The sequence below is a fragment of the Geospiza fortis genome, unplaced genomic scaffold, assembly GCF_000277835.1.
Source record: "Geospiza fortis unplaced genomic scaffold, GeoFor_1.0 scaffold10, whole genome shotgun sequence".
Classification (NCBI taxonomy): Eukaryota; Metazoa; Chordata; class Aves; order Passeriformes; family Thraupidae; genus Geospiza; species Geospiza fortis.
In genome coordinates, this window is record NW_005054326.1 from 5,599,342 (window position 1) to 5,620,701 (window position 21,360).

Here is a 21,360-nt window from a genome sequence, read left to right on the forward strand (position 1 = left end):
CTCCCCCACAGCTCTCATGAGCTTTATTTTCAGCATCAGCCTCATTATGTGGTCGAGACAATAGGAAGATGGCAAAACTCACATACAGCCAGCAGCAGCCAAAGATGTCTTTGTTGCAGAGCATCTTAAAAAAACTTTTTAGCCAATAGCATATTGCTAAAGCTCACAAACCAGTTGTTTTAGCCAGTTACTAAAAGTACACGTAGACCCGCTTCACAAAATACTTGCTTGTCTTCTTTCTATTGGCTTTTTTTCTTTATTTTTCTTCAGATTGTATAATCTGTTTACTAAAATATGAATGAATACTTTTAGAGAAGTGTTGTGGGGTGTTAAGTTTATTGTAAGCTGAAAGTATTTGAGGAAGAGTTGGAGGTTGGTTAGGTAAAGTTAGAATAACTTTTTTGTATTCTTCATTGATATTAGTAAAAGTAAGGATTTTAAGAAGGTAGGAGTGTGTTTGGATGCTGGTTTTTAACAGTTTGTGTTAGTTGATTTTAAAAGTACTGTGCGTTTTTGACTCACTTTGTATTATTGTAGAGTAACCATTTACATGAGTATTTGTTGGTTCAATAGTGAATAATATTTTTCTTGTAGTAATTTTTAATATCCCTAAGTGCAGGTTTAGGTAGGTTAGTTGTCTGGTCTTTGGTTTTGTCATATGGATTTTGTTACTAAATTGAGTAATAGTCAAATGAGTACAAGGCCTATTCACATATTTTTTCAATTAGCTTGTTGAGAAGTGTTTTCTATTCTAAATCCTATAAAATGTATTGTGAATTAGGTAAAATCAGAGAAGTTACATTATGATAATCTGTTGGGATAAGGCTATAAGAATTAAAAATATTTTTCACTACATTTTCAAAATAAGGAGAAGCTATCTTTTATTGTTTGTTTGAGTTTTTTTGGTATTGTGATGTGACAGGGTTTTATACTGAGGATTATGGAGGAGCACCATTTGTGTTGACATAGTTTTTTTCTCCTGACAAACAAAACAAGATTTCTAGAGTACATTCCTTAAGCTTTATTTGCAACACCATTATATAGTTGAAACAATAAAAAAAAATAACAAAGATCACATACACCCAACAGCAGCCTAATATTACTTTGTTACAGAGCATCTTAAAAACTTTTTAACCAATAACATTTTATTAATGTTAAATGTTAAAAACTTTTAAATGTTAAAGTCAAAAACTTTTTAACCAATAACATTTTACAGACAGTTGTTTTAACCAAAACTCATACAGTTACTTCACACAATACTTATCTTCTTTCTATTAACAATACACCATTATTAAACTTAAAGCCTTCTACTATCTTGCTAAACACATTTTTCTACAATCTTAAAATCTATCTTGACCAAGCCTAAAACAAACTATTGTTTCATATCTTTGCTTCCTATACTATTATAACTTTTTCTACCTTCAAACTAAAAAACTAAAACTAAGTTTCTCTACTCTTTCTGTTTCTAAAGCCTACATTTCCCAAGTTTCTAAAAACCTTTTTTCCTTTACTATTTCCCACAACTCTGACTGACTTTGAAGCCCCAAACGCTACCTGTGACCTGACCACAGGACACTGCAGGAATGAGATCTATTTCTTAAGGAAACTGACCATTATTCACATCCTGTCACACCAACCGACAGCGGGAGGCAGCCTCCTGTATTCGCAAACGACACAGGATTTCTCCAAAACTAAAGCTGCCAGAAACTAGCACCCTCTGTGCCCTTACAGCCTCAAACACCACCTCTGGGCTGATACTCAGACCTCGGAGAAATAACTTCTTTTTCCCATGGAAAATTACCTCCGCTTGCAGCCACTCATGCTGGATGATAGTGGGGTGCCAACCTAAAAATTTGCAAACTTCTCTAGATTTCTCCAAAACTAAAGATGGCAGCAATTAGGAACCTACACACTTTTACAGGCCCAAACACCACCTCTGAGCTTATACCCAGACCCTGGGAAATGACTTATTTTTCCCAAGGAAAATGGCCTCCATTTGTAGCCACATGCAATGGCCAACATTGGGGTGCCAATCTAAAAATTTTTAAATTTTGCAGGATGTCTCCAAAACTAAAGCTGACAGAAACTAGCACCCTGCATGCCCTTACAGCTCCAAACGCCACCTCTGAGCTGATAGCCAGACCCTAGGGAAATGACTTATTTCTTACATGGAAAACGAACTCCATTTGCAGCCACTTGCACCGAATGACAGTGGGGTGCCAACCTAAAAATTTGCGAACTTCGCTGGATTTCTCCAAAACCAAAGCTGCCAGCAACTAGCATCCTGCAGGCCCTTACAGCCCCAAATGCCACCTCTGGGCTGACACCCAGCCCTTGGAGAAATGACTTCTTTTTCCCATGGAAAATGGCCTCCATTTGCTGCCACTTGTGCTGGATGACAGTGGAGTACTAATCTAAAAAATCCAGGAATATGAAGGGAGGCATCAAACATACAGAAATTATTCCTACACCCATCAAATAATTATTAATTGGAAGCCTAGTCCCTCATTTCTGTCCTTGTTTTCCTTTCCTGAAAAACCTCATGATCCCACAGTTTCTCTGAGATCTACTGGGATTACTGGAAGCTTTGCTCTGTCAGAGAGCCAAGAGGGTTTACAACACTTGTTCCTCTGTATCTTTATAATTTAACCAGCTTTCCCCCAAAATGGTGTTGTGGGAGAAGTTTGGAATCACTAGAAATGGATCAGGGTCACCTTTTTTCCTCACTCTTTTCCAACTACTTCCAAATTCTTGGAATCACCCTCAAACAAGGCCTAGAAATCTACTGTGAAAACATCAATCAGAGGAACATCTTGAGAAAACAACATCCAACAGCAGCCAAAACAATCCCATTTCTATTCTTACCTGGTCTCCAGGTGCTCCTGCCAGAGCCCCCAAAAGCCATTGGCGTTCCATGAAGGTGAGGAGGCAGTTTTGGATGTGTTCTTTGCCATAGGATGGGATAACAGAGTCCAGAGGTTCTTTTTGGTCCCTTCCAAGCCAAACTACCAATTCCATTCCAGAAATCCCAATTCCATTCTTCCCATTATCCCAAAATTTCCCCCCTCCTCTTTTTGCTCCACATCAGGCTTGTGTTACCGAGTGCCACAGGCATGGGATGCCTTGGCATTCCCTGGGGATGCAGTTCAAGGCTGACCTTGTGGCCTCACTGCTCTAAAATGCCCAGCTGGCCCCAATTCCCATCTGCAATGTCTCAAACAGCAGTGTGAGGGTGTTCCCTCTCCCATCCCACCACTGGGACAGCTCACACAGAATGTGACTTACTGGGTTTGGAACTGGCTCAAAAGGCACCTGTTGGAATATCTTCTCCTGGGTATATCCACAAGACCAGGAGACTCCCTGCAAGCCATGGGTCAGGGGCAGAGTCAGAGGAACAATCCCAAACTGGTCTTCAGAGGATGCATCCACAGCATGTGGCTGCAACAAGTCCAAAGCTGTTCCTTCCCTCTGGGACAGCCAGGAAGAACATCTCCATCATGGATTTCTGACAGGAAAAATCTCACAGCTCCAGGCTAATTGGCTCCTCCCAAATCCAGGCCAGCACTCCAATGGGCTCTAAAGAATAAACAACAGGCAAGACCATCTCAAGGCACACACATCTGGGTATCAGATTCCTCACTGGAACTGGGGTGTTCCCACATCTCTGTGACAGCCAGAAGTATCCCCATTTCCTCACTCTTCCATTCAGGAGAAAGAGGCAACAGAGCCCTTAAACACCAAGTGTATAATCCCAACAATGCAGGGAAAACCACCTCACTCTGGGGAGAAACATCATCATGCCCAGTTCTGGAAAGAACCAAAGAAACATCTGGAAACATTTCCAGGCTTGGAGCCTCCCAGCTCTGGAAATGCAGCTCCCAGGCTTCTTCCCATGGAAACCCCATTCTTGCCTGCCACTGGGCTCAGGGAGAAAACCCCACCTGTTTCACCAGCCTGACAGAGAGCATATTCCATGGGCATCCCAGGAGGGTGTCCCTGACCACGGAATGGGGGTGGAACAGGATTATTTCAGGAGTTTAAGGTGGATTTGAGCTGCTTCTCAGCTTGCAGTTCCCAAGCCATGTCCTCTGGGCTGCCTTTCCCATACCTCACTGGGAAGCAGTGGCCCCTCTCCCTAAACAGCCAGTTGCTGTGCCCTTCCCAAAAACCACCAGAGGATGCAAATGGTCAATCCACTGTCTGGTCTGTTTTCCATACTCCAGCATTTCAATGACTCCAGAGTCAGACAATCAGGATAAATCCCAGGTTATAGGCGCTGGCACAAAGCAGCTGCTGCACTGGAAGGGACAATTTTTGTGGCTACTCTTCTCTTAGCTGGGAATTCAGCGCTGCCAAGAGCCTGGCAGTGATCACACATTTAACCTTTCCTATGGATGAATCCCCAACATTCACTTCCAAGTGCTGCTGGAGCATCTCTCCAGGGGAAAAACTGTGCCGACTTTCCCAGGATGGATGGGAAGATGCTACTGACAAGCTGAATCTCAGCAGAACTTCAGTAATTACTGAAGCTTCTAAAACAGGGACTTATTTCCAAGTCTGAGGCAGCTCAAATCCTATGGCTCACCAGGATTCCTAACAAAGTACATCAAAAATGTGTCTGTGTGTAGGAACCTTCCCTTAACCCAATGTCAGGCTCCAAGGGCAGCCAGAGTCTAAGCTGCTGGCAGCTTTGGTCTGGGAGAAATTGTGGGTTTTAGTGGGCTGGCTTGGTGGGTTCTCAGAACATCACAGCAGTGGCAGCAACTCTGTCTTACTATTCCTAAGCCAAACTCTTCAGATAAATGCAGAGATGGAAGGCTGTGCTGCCACCACTTAGGCAGGCCCCTCTTTGCACAAATTACAGTGCAGTTAGGATTAAAACAACTGTAAACAAGTCTTCAAGAAAAGTGCCCAAACTCCTCATTCACTCCTTTTCTACTAATAACAGCCAAAGCTGATGCTCTAAAGCAATTTAACAGCACTAGGAAATCTAGTATGCGGAGGTATTTTACCACACACAGTACTTCTTGCTCCATGGATGTGTTACCAGCTGGGAAGCTGCTCATGGGAAGTTGGGTGGTTTGGGGGTTTTTTTAAGAAAAAGAGATATTCTGCCTTTTTAGGAAAAGGGACCATCAGAAAATAAATGAGGCCTTCTAAATTCAAAGGAACACTGCGTTGAGTAAGGCTATGGACAGCTGTTCACTGATATCAAGCTCTGTCCCCCAAACAAACAATGCTGGAAAACCGGCAACAATAGATCAGGAGAAGGCTGAGGTCCTGAGCAGCTTTTTTACCTGTCTTCAATGACAGCCTCTCTTCCCACATTTCTCAAGTGGATGGACAGCAGGATGGGGACTGGGAAAGCAAAGAGTTTTTACCCTGAAGAAGCACAAATCAGGTTTGCTCGACTCGGAGGGCCACACCTCTAGAAACAGAAAGAAAAGAAGGCAGAGGTTATTGCTGAGCTGATTGGAATGACTTCCTAAGTCCCACACGTGTGACAGCGAGTGTTTCCCATGGCTGCCACACCCTGGTCCAATGCTTTCCAGAAACAGCGAGGTTTTCATCACTCTTCCCAGCAAAATCTGCTATTCCAGACTTGAACCTGGGTATTTCAACAAAATGACAAATCTGCTTTTCCAGTACAATTCATTATACCCTCGGATCTCTTGGGAAGCCAGCACAAGAAAAACACAGCAGCCCTAGGAGTGGAAAACACAGTATTTCATATTCTCTTGTATAGGTAAGAAACAGTCCTGGATTTTGTTGATCTCTCCAGGGATTCCTTCTCCAGTGTTAAACGTGGCAGTCCATAACTTCTGAGCTCATCATCTGATGGATGATGTGCTTGGAGAGAAATGAACCTGAAAGCTTTATATAGAACTTTGGCATTTTTCATCTCATGTCATCTCACAGACACTGCTGCGTCTTAAAATCCTTTGTATTCCTTTCCCTGCAAAAATTTCCAAAGCATTCAACTTTCTGCAGCCATAACAGGCACTGCAGAATAACCAGTGTTTCAGGGGCCCTCTCCCTTGCTGTTACATTGCAGTTACATTTCATACTTGACCAGGAAAAAAGGCCAACAAATTTATTTGTCACTGCTTATGAATATCCACATTATATTCTTATGGCTAATTATCTACTGGTGGCACTTCACTGCAAACACTTCCGATAGGAACCAAGAGATTTAATTTTTCTCTTGGCAAGGGGATGGTTGAACTGTGCCACCACAAAACTCTGCAGAAATTTAAAAAGTACCTCAGAACAACAAGTACTGCTATGGTGAAAGTTATGCCAGTCCCAAAGAGTTGTGTAGCCTGGATGGGATATTCCTGCTCCACACACAGGATTTCCTGTGATCTATGGAGGCAGAGCAATTGTCCTGTGAAAAAACTGCAGTTGGGTGGGAAGGAGAGGTAGAGACTGCTAGGTGCTATATTAGAATCACCATATAAAACATTGCCAAACGTGCTGTAGGTTACAACCCCAAACCTGCTTTCAGTAGCGGGGAGAACCTGCAAGACAGAGGATTCCATCTTAGCACAACACATGGGATACACTTCTGACTCTCCCAGAAGAAAAGCTGTGAAACTTTTGGTCTGCCAGAGACCAAAAACTTCCAAGAAGCTGGGAAGAAAGACAAAATGCCCTCCTGAGGGTGAAAGAGATGGTTAAAGACTGCTTTTCTCAGTGTCAGTACAAAAAGTGTACTAAATCTAAAGCAGGACTGTTCCAAATTATTCCCCCACAGCCCAGGAGAGAGACAAACCCCACTGAAGTTGCATTGAGGTGTCAGTAGTCAAAAAGATAGCAAAATTTAACTCTAGCCCAGGACACCTCCCATTATTTCCCCAGCTGTTTTAAGGGAGTATCTTTTATTACTCATGCTTTTTATGGGGGTCCTTTTTTTTCTTAAGAAGCCTTGTTGAGAGCATGTTTGCTTTCAAGATGCTAAAGGCTGTTTTAGAATGGCTGCTCTAAATTGTCTAAGACAGAACAGAATATAGTTTCCTTCTCTTTGAGGGGTGAGCAGCTTTAAGAGGCTCATATTTCTCTTAATGCAGCTGGACAGGCTTTCTTTCAGCAGAAGCAGACTTGAAAAAGTGTTTGCTGCTATATCATCTCATTTTATAACCAGAGATTGCTTCTTGGGAAATATAAAGCAGTAGGCAAGCTAGAAGGAAAAGGCTGAAACTCCGGGGTGCAAAAGCATTTAACACCAATATTTGTGAGGTGTCCCTTTGGCATGCTGAAAGGATGAGAAGCAATGGGCACAAACATAGGAAATTCTAATGAAGCATAAGAAAAAGCTTTTTTTTTTACCACGATAGTGGCCAGACACAGGAACAGGATGCCCAGAGTTGTGGAGTCTCCATCCTTGGAGATATTCAAAACCTCACTAGAAACAACCTTTTACAACCTGCTTCAGGTGACCCTGCCCTGAGCAGAGGTTGGGCTGGAGACTTCCAGGGGAGCCTCCACACCCTGGTGGCCCTGCAGTGCTGGGGTGACAACGCTCAGCCTGGCCCCAGGCAGCCAGGTGTCCCAGACTCACTCTCAGGGAATTTTCTAAGGCACTGATGGACATTGAGCTTTCCAGAATATTCCTGTGACAGTTCCTAGACAAGGGTTGAAACCAAAGTTAGCCCCAGAACAGCATGTTGTGCTCCACCTTGTGCAGGTCTTTAATGCAGCTGTGTTGGCTCACTTAATTCTACCTTCAAGATGAGTCAAAGCTGGAAGTTTGGGTGAATTTTAGATGAGGATGTCTCTGAAAACCAAAAGAAAGCTCTGAATGCTTTTTGTTAGTCTGTCGGCCAGTAGAGGGAGAAAAGAGAGAGGAAATGGAAAGTCATTCTTGATTCTCTGTGGATGAGCAGCAATTCTCTATCATACAGGCACCAGGAATTCACAGCCCCGGGGCCAAACTTCTGTCAGAGCTAATGCAACAGATAAAACCCCATGGTATTTAGTTATTGGTTTAGGTATTGTAACCACACTGAACATCCTGCTATGTAGCAAAGGTCAAGGACTGAATCTAGCTGTAATCTGCCCTGGCAGCTGACCCATGGCTCTGGAAAACTAGACTCAGCACCCAGGGCTGCATCTGTTGCATTAAATTCTGTGTTTCATTTAAACCTTTTCCCCCCTATCAAGACTGTAAAAGGATCAAATGTGCCCCAGCCATTCACAAGGATTTTCTCTGATACAAAGACAAAGAAAGCATTTTCAGGTGTTTACTTCCAGCAGCTATCCCTGGACTGAAAGGGGACAGGCGAGAAGATCAGCCCCTCACCCCAAATTTTCATTCCTTGAAATATTTGATGGAAGAGGGAAAGAGTACTGTCCTGAAGCCCAACCAATTGGCAAAGTGAGGGCCTCATGAGTGGTTTGTTCATGTACAATACTGATACAAATTCACCTCACAAAAGCTAAATTTGCAGGGCCTGCTCTAGCATAATGCATCACTTCTAACAGAGTTGGTGCTTTTTCATATAGCAGCAGGTTATAAATGTTTCGTTTAGTGACGAAACAATAAATTGAAAGTTATTGATGGACAAACATAGGAGAATAAGTTATAGATCAATCTAAAATTAGATCATCCTTGTCTGTGTCCAGTTTCAAATACAGTTATCCACTTGGCTCTGGCCTGAGGGAGCCCCAAGGTGAGCAGGATCCAGGTCACACTGCTGCTCCAAAGCTGCTCTGTCATGAAACTGCACAAGCTGCATCTCCAGCAGTCCCTCTTCCACTTCAGAGCTCCATTTTGGTAGTTTCAATAGAGCTCTGCTCTCAAAACAATATTTCCAGAAGAGCATAAATGGTGTTGAGTCCCAAGTGCAATTTTCAGAGCTGAATGGAGGGCACATAAAAGCCACTCAATGAGCCCACAGTGACAGTCTTCTACCTATAACTGCCTCAGGAACAGCCCTTTGGAAAAGTTTTGCTAAGGCTTGAGCCTGGTTTTTGATTGAGATGCCCGTGAAACTTCTGTCTGAGGTTTGCAGAAGTAACTGAGTTACTTCTACATACTTAGTTACCTCTACATAAACTTTTCTAGAGGTGAAAAATGTACATCTTCTGCAAGTCTTTCAGGAAAAAAATGGGAAAGAAAAACATGATAGAGATTCTCCTCCTTATTTTGTCATTCGAACGTGTCAGACTCCATACCCTGCTGAATTCCATGGCAAATGAAGAAGCACGTTGTGCCTAGCTGAAAACGGCAGCACAACCAAGGATGGAGGGGATTTTTCTGGGAGATTAATACAAGCCTTAAATGAATACAGAGACGTGCCCACGCGGTGGCAGCAGAGGAAAGCGAGGGAACAGCCACTGGAAGCCCCAAGAGCAGCATTAGTAACCTGAGCTGAAGCATTTCTTAGTTAAGGGCACAGCTAACAGCACGCACCTTCAGCATTAGGGTGATCCAATGTGCCGAGCATCCGTGACTGCCCAAACCCAGTCGGAAGTCTGAGGTCTAAACAGCACTGAGATAAACAAGCACATCCTCACCTGGCACTGCTTGGGAGCAAAGCTGCCCTAAGGAGGGAGAGCAGATGCCTGAGTTTGCAGAACACCACTCCACCAGCCATGAAAGCACCTTTATTGAGAGGGTAATAGCAGTGCTGTAATGGGATGATGCATCTGAGTCCATTGCTATCAGAAGGCTAATTAATTACTTTATTATACTATATTGTTCCATACATCTAAAGCTGAATCTGCCAAGCACTCAACTCCGCTCACACTGCCCAGAATCTCGTGACTGTCACCCAACAGTCCCAACACACACACACACCTGGCCCTGACAGCCAAGGAAACACAACACCATCACTTTGGGTAAACAATCTCCATATTGCATTCTACTTTGGCACAAACACAGGCACAGCAAATTATAAGATTTGTGTTTTCATTCTCTGAGGTTCAGAGAATGTGAAACCCAGAAATATTGCTGGGAAGAATTGTGTCTTGCTTTTCTCTGAGAGGAGAAATGTGGCGACAAGAGGGCGGTGAGGCCCTGGCACAGGGAAGCTGTGGATGCCCCATCCCTGGAAATGTCCAAGGCCAGGTTGGATGGGGCTTTGAGCAACCTGGTCTAATGGAAGATGTCCCTGCCCATGGCAGAGGGGTGGAACAAGGTGGAGCTTTAATGTTTCCAAACCATTCTATGGCTGATTTTCCTTCCTGCGCCCCACAGATTCTCCCAACACCCAGCAGCATCTGGAAGCCAGGCACAGATTTCAGCTGGAAACTGAGCAGCAAGAGCAGGCAAAGGGCAGCAAGATCTGCCAAGGTTTCCCCCTGTACCCAGAGGTACAAACACAGTGAGGTCTGAAGCCTGCCACATATTTCAGCAATGTGGCCTTGGCCCCTAAGGACTCTCTGCTATTGCTTGTAACTCTGGGAAATAAAAATATCTCAACTTTAGGGAAACCTGCACCTCTCACTTGCCTTTGGTCAAGTGGGATGGAAGAGCTGATGGGAAAAAAAATGTACCAGCACCTGCTTGGCTTTACAGCCTCATGTGGAGACCACAAGACAAGGGTGGTCCAGATTGATCCTAAACCGTCCAGCATCCTCCACACAACAAGCTGGCACAACAGCTATTCCCCAGCTCCTCACCACATGCATGCCCACACTAATCTTCTCTCTCCCAGGAAAACTCTTTCAGCTGTCACAGGTCAGGAGTAAAGAAAGAGGAGCTTAGTGAAAACAAAGGTGGACAAGAGAAACCCTCGAGCAAGTAAATCGTGGTTTTCTAGTCTGAGAAATATGTGGTATAACTGAGACTGTTGTATCTTTTTAGAAGTTATCATCTCTGCTTTCCCTCTTGCAAGCTGGGTGAGTGCATTCTTCCTTCTGACTCACCATTTAGAAAGGCTCCCATAGACAAACCAGTCCCCAGATTTCTACCTGGTGGTGGGACAGGTGGATATTTCCAGTCAGGTCACCTCTGAGCAGGTCTCCCAGGGATTCCAAGGATACAGCATATAGTTTTGCTGTCATATTTTTACCTTGGAGGAAAAGAGTGTACTCAATTCCACCTGAGCAAGAGAAGGGAGTGATAGACTAAGGAGCTCCTCACAAGAGCTGTATTTCCTGAGAGGAACTGCTGGGAGAAGAGAGGGACATTTACAAAGGGATTTGGGCCAGGAGCCTGCCATTATAATTTGCTGTAGTGAGCAGACACCTACCCATAAGACACTGATTTCCAGACTCCAAGTCCTTAAATCTGCACAATTCCACCTGTCTGGTCAGAGGCAGCAGCAATGACCCATCACCCTTGTACACAAGGAGGGTAATACAGGCTGAGAGCATTTCTGTAAGATGCCTTAGACAAGGAAGGGAAAAGAGCTGGAGCTTCGATCTATCTGTGCTTTGGAACCCCCTGAGAGAGGCAAAACATGGCTGGACATAGCTTAGGACAGGATAAGTCAATTAGGACAGGATAAGTCAATTAACAAATTAACATGCACATCACTAAGTGCTTTGAATTTTAAAATGCATTTTGAATGGAAGAGGAGCCTGCTCCTCCAAGCTCTGCTGAAGCCCCAGCTGATTTCTACCTTATATAATCCCCTTTTTCAATAGACTGGATGTAAGTTAGTATTTACTAAGCCAGAAACCACTATGGTCTCCAAACCTGCAAGCTGAAATTATTTATGCTACCCTTGACATGCATGAATTTCAGGACCTGCTAGTCAGCAGTGGATTTTTTCTGGGTTTTTTACAGAAATATGGCATTTAATAGGTCCATTCAGAACTAGCAGCCAAGCAACTGTGAGTTCCTTTTGAGCAGGCAGGCCCAGCTAATTTCAAAATGGATTGCTCTGTGAAGGAAGCACAGCACTTCCCAGATCACAGAAATGGTTTACTGGCCCAAGTTTCATATAAAATAGTCTCTTGGTGAGAAGCTGAACAGTTTTAAAATGTGTCAGAGAAACCATTAGGTGATAAAAATTCACAGAGCAATTTTGCAAGAGAAAAAAGCATAAATAAAAAGGGTACAGTTTCTCTCCCAGGCTTTCCCATGAGTCAGCTGCATTCAAAGAGATGTGCCACAGCTAGAAATGAGCTAAAGGCAATTAAAAAGTTGGGCTGCCTGTGTCAAACCTTCAGCTTGTACTCATGCACTTTAATCAGAAAAGCAGCAATTACATAAACACTGCCACTAAATTAAGGGAGAGCAGAGAGTGCAGGCAGCACAGATCAAACCCTGTACGGGTCTTGAGAAGGAAATAAATAGCAACTGATCCTTGTGGGTGTGTGAGAGCATTCATTCTGCACCCAAAAAAAAAAAACAAACCATACATACAAAAGAGCTGGCTCTTGCAAGGGAATGTAGATGCTAAAACACAGCAATCCAGCACAGGCAATCTTACTTCAAGCATATTCTGCTCTGCTTTTGATTTTGTAAGGCTTTAGTTATGGCGATGTTACAGATTCTTCTTGGAGGCCTCTCAGTCCACATAGAAACATGACAGGCTACTTGGAGTGTAAAAAGGAAGAAATCCGAGCCCCAACATTAAGCACAAGATATTCTGGGGGAAAACATAATCAAAATTTCACACCACTCATCTTAACCCAGCACTAGCTAAAATTTTAAAAACCCCTGCCTGTAAAAGCAGTAGCTTGTAGTTTCTTGCTAAGCTACTTTAAAGCCAAGAGGAAAAAAATCCACAAAGAGAAAAACTAATCAGGAGAACACCTCCATTGCAGTGAGGCAGAACTTCCCTCTTTGATAGGACAACCAGCTTGGTGCAGTGAGTGCAAAGAGAAGGACATTTCTGGAGCATCAGGATGGCTGCTTCATAAATTGTGATGAGAAGTCTGTTTGGGATTTCACAGTCCCATTTCTTGGGACATAAAAAAGTCACGTGCAACATTCAAGCAAATGTAACTATTGCCAGGCAGAAATCCTTCTTCTCTCATGACCTTAGCATACAACCCCCAGAGCCCAGGGACCCAGAAAACCAGGCAAGCTTCAGCTACAGCTTGGGCTGGTGGAGGATTTGGTGGTCAGGAGAACCTTCTCCTGATTTTGAGCTCCTGTGTTGACCCAACAGTTACATGGCACGCAAGAGTTGCAGCTGGTACAATAAACACTTACTGTGCCCTCTTTAAGCCAAAAAACATCAGTGCACAAGTTATTTCTGAAGGGAGGAATCAGGAGCAACATTTGCAGTGCGCTAAAGTTGCTGTCCTGCAGTGAAGAGCTACTCTGTTTAAAAAAAAAAAAAGGCAAGCAGCAATGCTGTGTAGATTAATTTATGATTACCCTTGCTTCAAACAAGTCTGGAACTGGAGAAAAGAGCTCATTAGAGTCCACACTAATGGGAATTACTTGTCACACTTAAATTATGCAACTCTCCTTTCCCCCAACATCTATGCCTCCTCCTCAGTATTGCAGTGCCTCTTCCTTCAAAAGATGTGAATAATTCTTGGTTCTGCTGCTCCCTTTCTCTCAGGGGTATATTTAGAATATAAGAGCCAGACTCACTTGTAAAAAGGTGGGGAGGGAAAACTCCTCTGCACAAAGTGCTGCACCTCACCCTGGATTGTGTGTGATTCTTCTCGTACCGAATGCCTCTGCATCAAACAGATGGTCCAAAAGGAGACCATGCAACAGATCTTCAGGGACAAAAAAGCCCCAGCAGATACCCCACATGCACTTCAACTCTAGCTCTGCACTGGAAGTCCAAATTATTTTACCTGATGACACTTTCCTTAGCAGGCCAGTAGTTACACCCCTTGCACCCAGCTGCCCATTTCTAGGTCAGAACAGTAAAAATGCTCAGAGTATTAATTTCTGTCCTTCAGCCTTGCCAGAAGCTTTCCTAACCCTCTTCCTCCAATGAAATTTAAGGCATAAAGCCCCGTGTGGAAGGCCAGGGGGTTCTGTTACCACCACAAATTGAGAGCCTGGTTTCACCCTGCAGCTCTGTCCATCCCCCAAGGCACAGGGAGCACTGTGGCTAGGATGGGGCTGTCACCTCACTGGGCAGCACATCTGTGGGAACCCAGAACATCCCTCTGGCTGTCCAGGATGGCCAAGACCCCTGCCAGGGGGCTCAGAGACCCTGGCATGGAGCCCAAGATGCCTGTGGTTTTGATTATGACCCATGGAGCAAGTTACCAACCTTATATGGAGATCTGCAAGCCACAACAGTTTAAGTAGAATGATAGTGAAGTTATTATGGGGTGAAAAATAGATTTTAGGGTTTTGGTATGGGGGTTCAGGAGGCAAGATGGAGGGATCTGGGCATGTCCAGCCTTTCTCCTTCTTCTTCTTGGCCTCCATCTTCTGCTGTGATGTTGGCACTTACAGATTGGTTTAGAGTAGAAGCTCACTGTCTAACACAGGTGATAGGTATTGGAAGGTAATTGTAAATATTGTACACGTAGTTTTTAGTATAAAGACATAACACTGCCCCAGGGGCAGGCAGAGTGCCTGGAACTGTCCTGCTGGATGGACCTCGGCAGGGCAGGAGAAAGAATTTTATAGATAAGATACAATAAACAACCTTGAGAATGAGAAATGAAGAGCCCTGACTCCTTCTTCAAGCGCTGGGCTGGGAAAAGAGACTTTAGAACTCTTCTCGGGGTCACTCTGACAAGTGAGAGATCCCAACACACATCCTCTTTCCAGGTGTGAGAAGCAGTGGCTGGCACATCAGGAGCCCTGAGAACAGGTTTCCTTCTGCCTAGCTCCTTGCCACTAGGAGCAGCCATGGCAACCCATCCTGCCACCACTGCCTGGAAGGTTTCAGTCAGGATGTCATTCCCCTCATGCCACACACATTTTCACAACAGGAAGCCTCCCTGCTCTGTGATACAGCACTGAATTACAAACACTGAGCTGCTCTATTTGCACAGCTGAAGACACATTGGGGAAATCACATCTTTAAGCCAAAACCCCAACACATTTGTTGTCATGATGGCAGAGCAGTTTTTGTAAAGTTGGTTAGAACACGACAAGTCAGTCATCTGCAGCAGCAGCCTGACAAAATACTGCAATTTACAGCTCTGCTAGTTCAGGGGAACTATTATTTTTGTAAGGATTGACTGATGTTTTCTGAACTGAGCTAGTATATGAGGCTTTCAGTATATGAGGCAAAAAAAAAAAGAAAAGCATGAGATGAGGATAGGAGAAAGAAGGGTTTCTTTTAAGCAACAAATACACTGGTATTTGGTACGTCTAATAAATCCAAAGTTGCCCACATGATCTTTTAATTGTTGCACCAGAATGAGCTGGTGTAAGGGCAGGCTGAAGTTCTTCAGCCATTTAGGAGCAGATGGCTAGCAGGTTCACTTGGTTACATGACACCACATTGCTTCATCACACACACTCCTATGCTTGTATTTCAATATTTATGTGGACTATGATAAGCAACACAGAGATGGGAAAGAGCTTACTCTCTTCTGTTTAAAACATGGATGTGTATGTAGTGCACAGCAGTGCTGAAAACCAGAAGAGATGGAGGCAGGCAGACGTTTCCTGGCTTGTAACTCATTGATACAGGCTGATAGGGCTGAGCATTAAAATCCTTCTTCACAAATACACTTCACTTCCAAGTCTAGTTTTTAGCTACCAGTACATAGGAAACTTTGAGTCAGACACCACCCTTCCCTCCCCTGAGAAGGCAAATCTAAACCCTTCCACTTAAAACAGAGAAAAAAACAACTGTTTGGCAAGTGGAATCGTGTCAGTACGGCCCCCTTGACATCAGAGCCAAGACTAAGAGCTTGGCATAGATAAATCTGAAACCTCAAGGTATATTCACAACGGGATAAGCCAGCACACCACGTTCCAGACCAGTTCCTTTCCAGCAAGATAACACTGCAGCCAGAGCAGTCCATCTTAGTTCCCCATGCTGCTGCAGCAGCTACTTCCCTCTGGTAAATCAGATTATCCCAGAGGAACAGGGCTACCAATTCTGTTTTGACAGATGAGCACCACTTGTGTGCAGGACTTGGCACTAGCCATGCACCCAGATGCTGAAGGATAATATTTCCTGGGCACCTTTCAGGAGCTGAATAGATACAAGCACTACAGCACCACGAGGATTACTGTAGTAAAAAGATGATTTCTGAAACAGGGTGCTCAAGTCTGGACTTCCAAAGAGGGAGGGTTTGGAGGGAAGTGACCCAATTCCCAAACATTTAGCCAGTACATGTGACAACCTCCTCATTGAGGAAAAACACACTAAAGCCCCACGCTGCAATACTGGCCAGCTTGCCATGCCTGTCAAACAAACAGATGTGTGGCCACCAAGAGTGTCCCTGAAAAAGGAGAAGGAGATGGGCAGAGTTTGTCAGACAGGCAGAGACCAGCTCAGTGCCTCTCAAACCTCTCCTGGCAGAGGGGCAGGAGCTGTACCAAAGGAGGGGTGGTACAGGCCTGTTCAATTTGCAGATGAGGGGACAGGTTTCTCCTCCCCAGACACTGAGGTGTCCCAAGGAGACCCTGGCACCACGAGGTATCTGAGCAACAGCAGGGGTGACATGGGCCAGAGGCCCTGGGCACTGAGATACCATGAGAGCGATCTGATCTCATCTCTGAGATGCCCTTTGCTTAGCCTCCACCTTGGCTTTGCCTTTACCAAAGTTTCCCAGCTTCCCAACAGAAGAGACAGCCTGGCTCCCAGGTGAAAAATATTTCACACACTGCAGGCAGCATTCAGGGAGCAGGGGAAATCTCTCTTGGCAGTGCTCCCAGTCCGAGCTGCCACTGCCCTCCATCAGTCACAGGGGCTCTTCCATGTCAGAGTAACCCACACTTAGTGCCAGCTCCTGTCTCTCCCCATCCTGTTAATCATCTCACAGCAGTGTTTGCTTCAGCCCCAGCACCTGCAAGCAGGTTGCTGTCAGATCTGCCAATGTTGGAAAGCAAATTCTCATCAACCCCAGGCACAGCTTTCCTGCTCTAACGTCTGTCAGCCCACTGCTTTTCTTGCTTCTCAGCTCGCTGCCTCATCTCCCCATCCCACAAATATCCCACATCAACACTGCAGCACAGATGAGACAGAGCTTTGATAATGTATCCATTCCCTTCCTGCACTTGCTGGATGCCTGAGAGCACTGTTTTAATGAATCACAACAGGCTTTCTCCTGGTACCATTGTCTGGGGCCACAGCACAGTCAAACTGAACATATTTTGAAAGCTGTTTCTAAGAAGATGAGAGATGGGACCCTCCGAAGAGACATGGGTCTGGGGACTTGAGTGAAGACACTTTCCTCAGGCAAGTTTGACCCAGGACATCACTCCTTTGGTGCAGAAGCCTCCCATCATCAGTGCACACAGATAGTTCTTAGAAAAACTGTGGAATTTTCCAAGAGGATATGGTGAAATCCATGTGCTTTACAGCCTCCTTATTCACACAATCTGTGCTCATGCACTGGCTCTGTTCAGACCATATTTCCCCATGCTTAATGTTTGTATTCAGTTCTTCTCCTTCCCTTCCCTTCCCCCAAGTCCTGCCCCAAGCTGTGCACAGCAAACTGAAAGGGGCAACTTCTCTCAGCTCTGTCCAACCTGTCCACTTTATATATACATATATATAAAATCTAAATTATATGCCACAGCAAAATATTCCCCTAACAAGAATATCCTGGGGTTTAGACAATGGGTACAGACAACTTAAAAGCTTTCTTTTGAATTTCACCTCCTGCCATGTCAGACATTAATTTACTACCATCACAGAGGTGCATATTATGTTAGTACTGTTCATACCAGTCTTTATGGAGGGAAAAAAAAAAAGAAAAAAAAAGAGAACAGCTCTCTAGGGACATGCTGCTCATTTCTGGCTCATTAACTTTAATGTCACATACAGCTCTGACAGGTTGGGAAGACAGAATAGGTGATCTTTGCTATTCTCTAGATCAAGTCTAGCCTACACTTATACCTTAGAGTCACATTCCTGACCCTCACACTGTTTTAACCAGACAATAAGTAGCAAGCCTGCCCAAAAGTTTGCTGTTCATTTCACTCTTAGCATCACACACAAGCACTGGGCCCTTGTCAGAGTGTTCCTAAATCATTAACCCTGGCACAGCTGAATTGGTGGCACTCCAAATGGCACCTGATGCAAAGGGTTTCTGCAGCTCTGCGGGTGCCAGGCCACTTCCAGGAGGAAACCCACCCAAACCAGTGTGTGCAAGCAGGGGGCTTGACACCTTTCACATTTGACAACAAGTATTTTTTCCCCTCAGAATTGTTCTGTCAACACTGGGCGAGGAAGAAGGAAAATGAACATTTTTTTTCTGGTTAAACCTCCCCCATAATTCAGACAACACTTTTAACATCTGCTGCCAAACAACTCTCATGCTTTAACACTTACAATCATGGGACACTTCTGGGAATACCAGTGAGGTCCCAGTGCCCTTTGTGCTGTGCTGACAGAGAACCTTAACTTGTACTCTAAAGTTTTGCTGCTATTATGATCAACACAGGGAGTCCAGAGGCGAGTCAGTCTCTCACCTTCTCAGCCCCCAGACCCCAACACAGATGGAGCCCACACCAAATCCACAGATCTGATGAAACATTCTGCACCTATGCCACCATCACTGGGGTATCCCACAAAACAGAGATGAAGGTTCAACAGAGGCATGGGGTACCTCAGCCTAATATGATTCACCAGGTACCCAGCAAAGTGCATACTCCATCTCTGCTGCCACCACTGCCAGCAGCACAGCATGCTGCAGAGGAAGGTTTGAGCTGCTGGGGGGCAGCTCTGGGTGCATGCAGACCTGTGGGGACAGTAAGCCCACCTGTTTGCCAGGACTGACAAGATGGCTTAGAAATGTCCCTTGTCTGGAGCCTAGCAGGATGTGTACAGACTGCAATGCCCTGAGTAAACTGCTCTTCACAGATTTTTCAGAGAGCCACATTCTGCAGGTAAGAATAATTTACTCACTCTTTCAGTCAAAATGGTCTTTATAAATACCATTTATAATGGTACCATTACAATAAGTCTTCACTTTCCAAAATTAGTTTGCCAAAGTGTTTCAAATCATCTCCAGTAACAACAGCAAATTAAACAGTACATAAATAACCTGTATCACATACCCACCAGCTTCCACTGATCACAAGGGGCATGAGAAAGGAAAGGAACAAAACTGGAAGTGAAGAATATTTACTTCCCTCAGAAACTAGTAAAGCAGAGAATGAATCTGGGGGGCGAATAAACTTTAACAAAATTAATCCACTAAATTCTTGTTATTGGTAGAGCTGGTTCAGAGAAACCTTCTGAGAATATTAAGGTTCACGACATGGCTCTGCTTCCCCTCTTTTGGTGGTGCTCTGGATCATGTAATGGGAAATGACCTTTTTACAGTGGGCCCCTCTACCCCTTTTGTGTGCCCCAGAACAAGGCTCAGCCGTCTCATAAGGGCAGCCAAGCTCTCAAGCAAAAGTTAGCACAGGTGGCTTAAGCTGTTTATTTTTCTACTTCCCGTTTAGAGTGTCAGGTTGCAGACAATGGTGATTAATTAATTAATCAGAGGTCAGTTCCATGCTGAGACCAATTGTCCCTTTCACCTTCCTTAAACAAACACAATCCAACCCAAAAACGAGTTTAAATAATCACTCATTCCTCAGGGATGTTCCTGTGCTTGATTTGGTGGCAGTGCAAACTGCAGAGATATGAGGACTACCATCCATGTGGGAGTGCCTGGCGTGAGCACTGAATTACCTTTCTGCAGGTTTGGATGCATCAGAGCATGGAAGAGTATCTTGGAATGATCTCAGACAGCAGCTTAAGGCAAAGCACATTCAGCAAATGAACATTTTTACAACAGCAGCCCTGCTTTGTGGCTGCTGTGGTGTAACCCCAGCTGGCACAAGCCCCATGCAGCCACTTGCTTGCATCCCCACCAGCAGCATCAGGGACAGAATTGGAAGAGTAAAAGCGAGAAAACTTTTGGAGTGAGATAAAGGAAGTTTAAGGAGTAAAAAAAATGCCATGCACGCAAAGTAAAACAAGGAATTAATTCACTATTTCTCATGAGCAAGCAGGTGTTCAGACATCCCAGGACAGCAGGACTTCATCATGGGTAAGAGCTACTTGGAAAGACAACCATCACCACTCCAAACATTTCCTCCTTCTTCCCACAGCTTCATATGCTGAGCATGATGCCACAAGGTGTGGGACATCCCTTGGGTCACTCAGGATCAGCTGTCCTGGCTCTGTCCCCCTTGTGCAGCCCCAGCCTCCCCACAGGCAGGGAGATGTGAGAAGCAGAAGAGGCCTTGGCTCTGTGCAAACCCTGCTCAGCAGTACCAAAACCATCTCAACACCCTTTTCAGCATAAATCCAGAACACAGCCCCTTACTAGTGAAGAAAATTAGCTCTACCCCAGCCAAAAGAAGCACAGTGGCATTGAATGGAGAAGGTATCTCATCATTTTCAGAGCTAGGGTTTGAAATTCACCTCGGAAATGTGCGTGTGCACATGAAAAAGCAAACAGGTCTATGCTGATGGTGCTGCAAGTCTGGTGCATTTTAATATGAGAAATTTAACTGCTGTGCTTTACTTCTGAAGCCCAAGACAGCTGCCCAAGCAGATGTGCTCATTCACAGAGCAGTGAGGAGCACAGGTAAGACAGAAGAAAGGGGGTGGGGAAGATTAGACATGGCTCCAATAGCTAGAAAGGCAAAACAGTTTGCTTCCACAAAACAGAAGAGACAGACTGGACACATCTTTCCAAGCCTCAGGTTTCTCTGATTTGAGTGTTCAAAGCACTAATTTGCTTAATGATGCCAAGGCAGCTCTGCTCTTCAGAGAGAGAACTGTCCACCCATGTCAGCAGCTGTGCTCTTGCCTGGGTAATGAGAGTGAGGGAGGTTTCATTTTGTCCTTAAGCTCAGAGCCCAATTAACTGCGAGGGTCCCTGGGCCTGTGGCAGAGATGGAGGCTGGGGAGGCGAGCACCAGGTGCTTCTAACAGAGCACCTGGCAGAATTAGTGCCTAACCAGGGGGAGAAGCCTGACAGAGATCATAGAAGCATTAACAGACTGAGCAGGGGGTTCTGTAGAGCAGAATGCAAAGGGGCAGAAAGAGCAACTGCTAAACCAGGTGTCTCATTTTTACAGGTTTACACTGGGAAATCAGTACAGTCATTAGATCACTACTAATGGTACCATTACAATAAGTCAAAATTAAGCATTCAATCATCAACACTCAAGATCTCAAAGAAATCTCTTCTTATTAATGGCCCTTTCTCTTCAGAACAGACAGATTAATTTTTTTAAATAGAACAGCCGTACTTTAAGCTTCTCCATCCTCCCAAAATCGTAACAGACTTACCAGATGATGTTTTCTGAGTAGAGCAAGTTGAGAGAAAGCCTTTCTCAGC

General features: G+C 44.6%; 1 protein-coding gene across 1 annotated transcript in view; it reads left to right on the forward strand.

Annotated features, from left to right (window-relative positions):
• The window catches only part of SVOPL (SVOP like), a 38,783-nt gene extending 19,346 nt beyond the window's left edge, over positions 1-19,437 (forward strand). Inside the window, exon 13 of the mRNA XM_031057018.1 lies at positions 19,372-19,437. Coding sequence (XP_030912878.1) covers positions 19,372-19,437 — 66 coding nt within the window. The remainder of the gene's footprint in view (positions 1-19,371) is intronic.
• Positions 19,438-21,360: the final 1,923 nt, after the last annotated feature.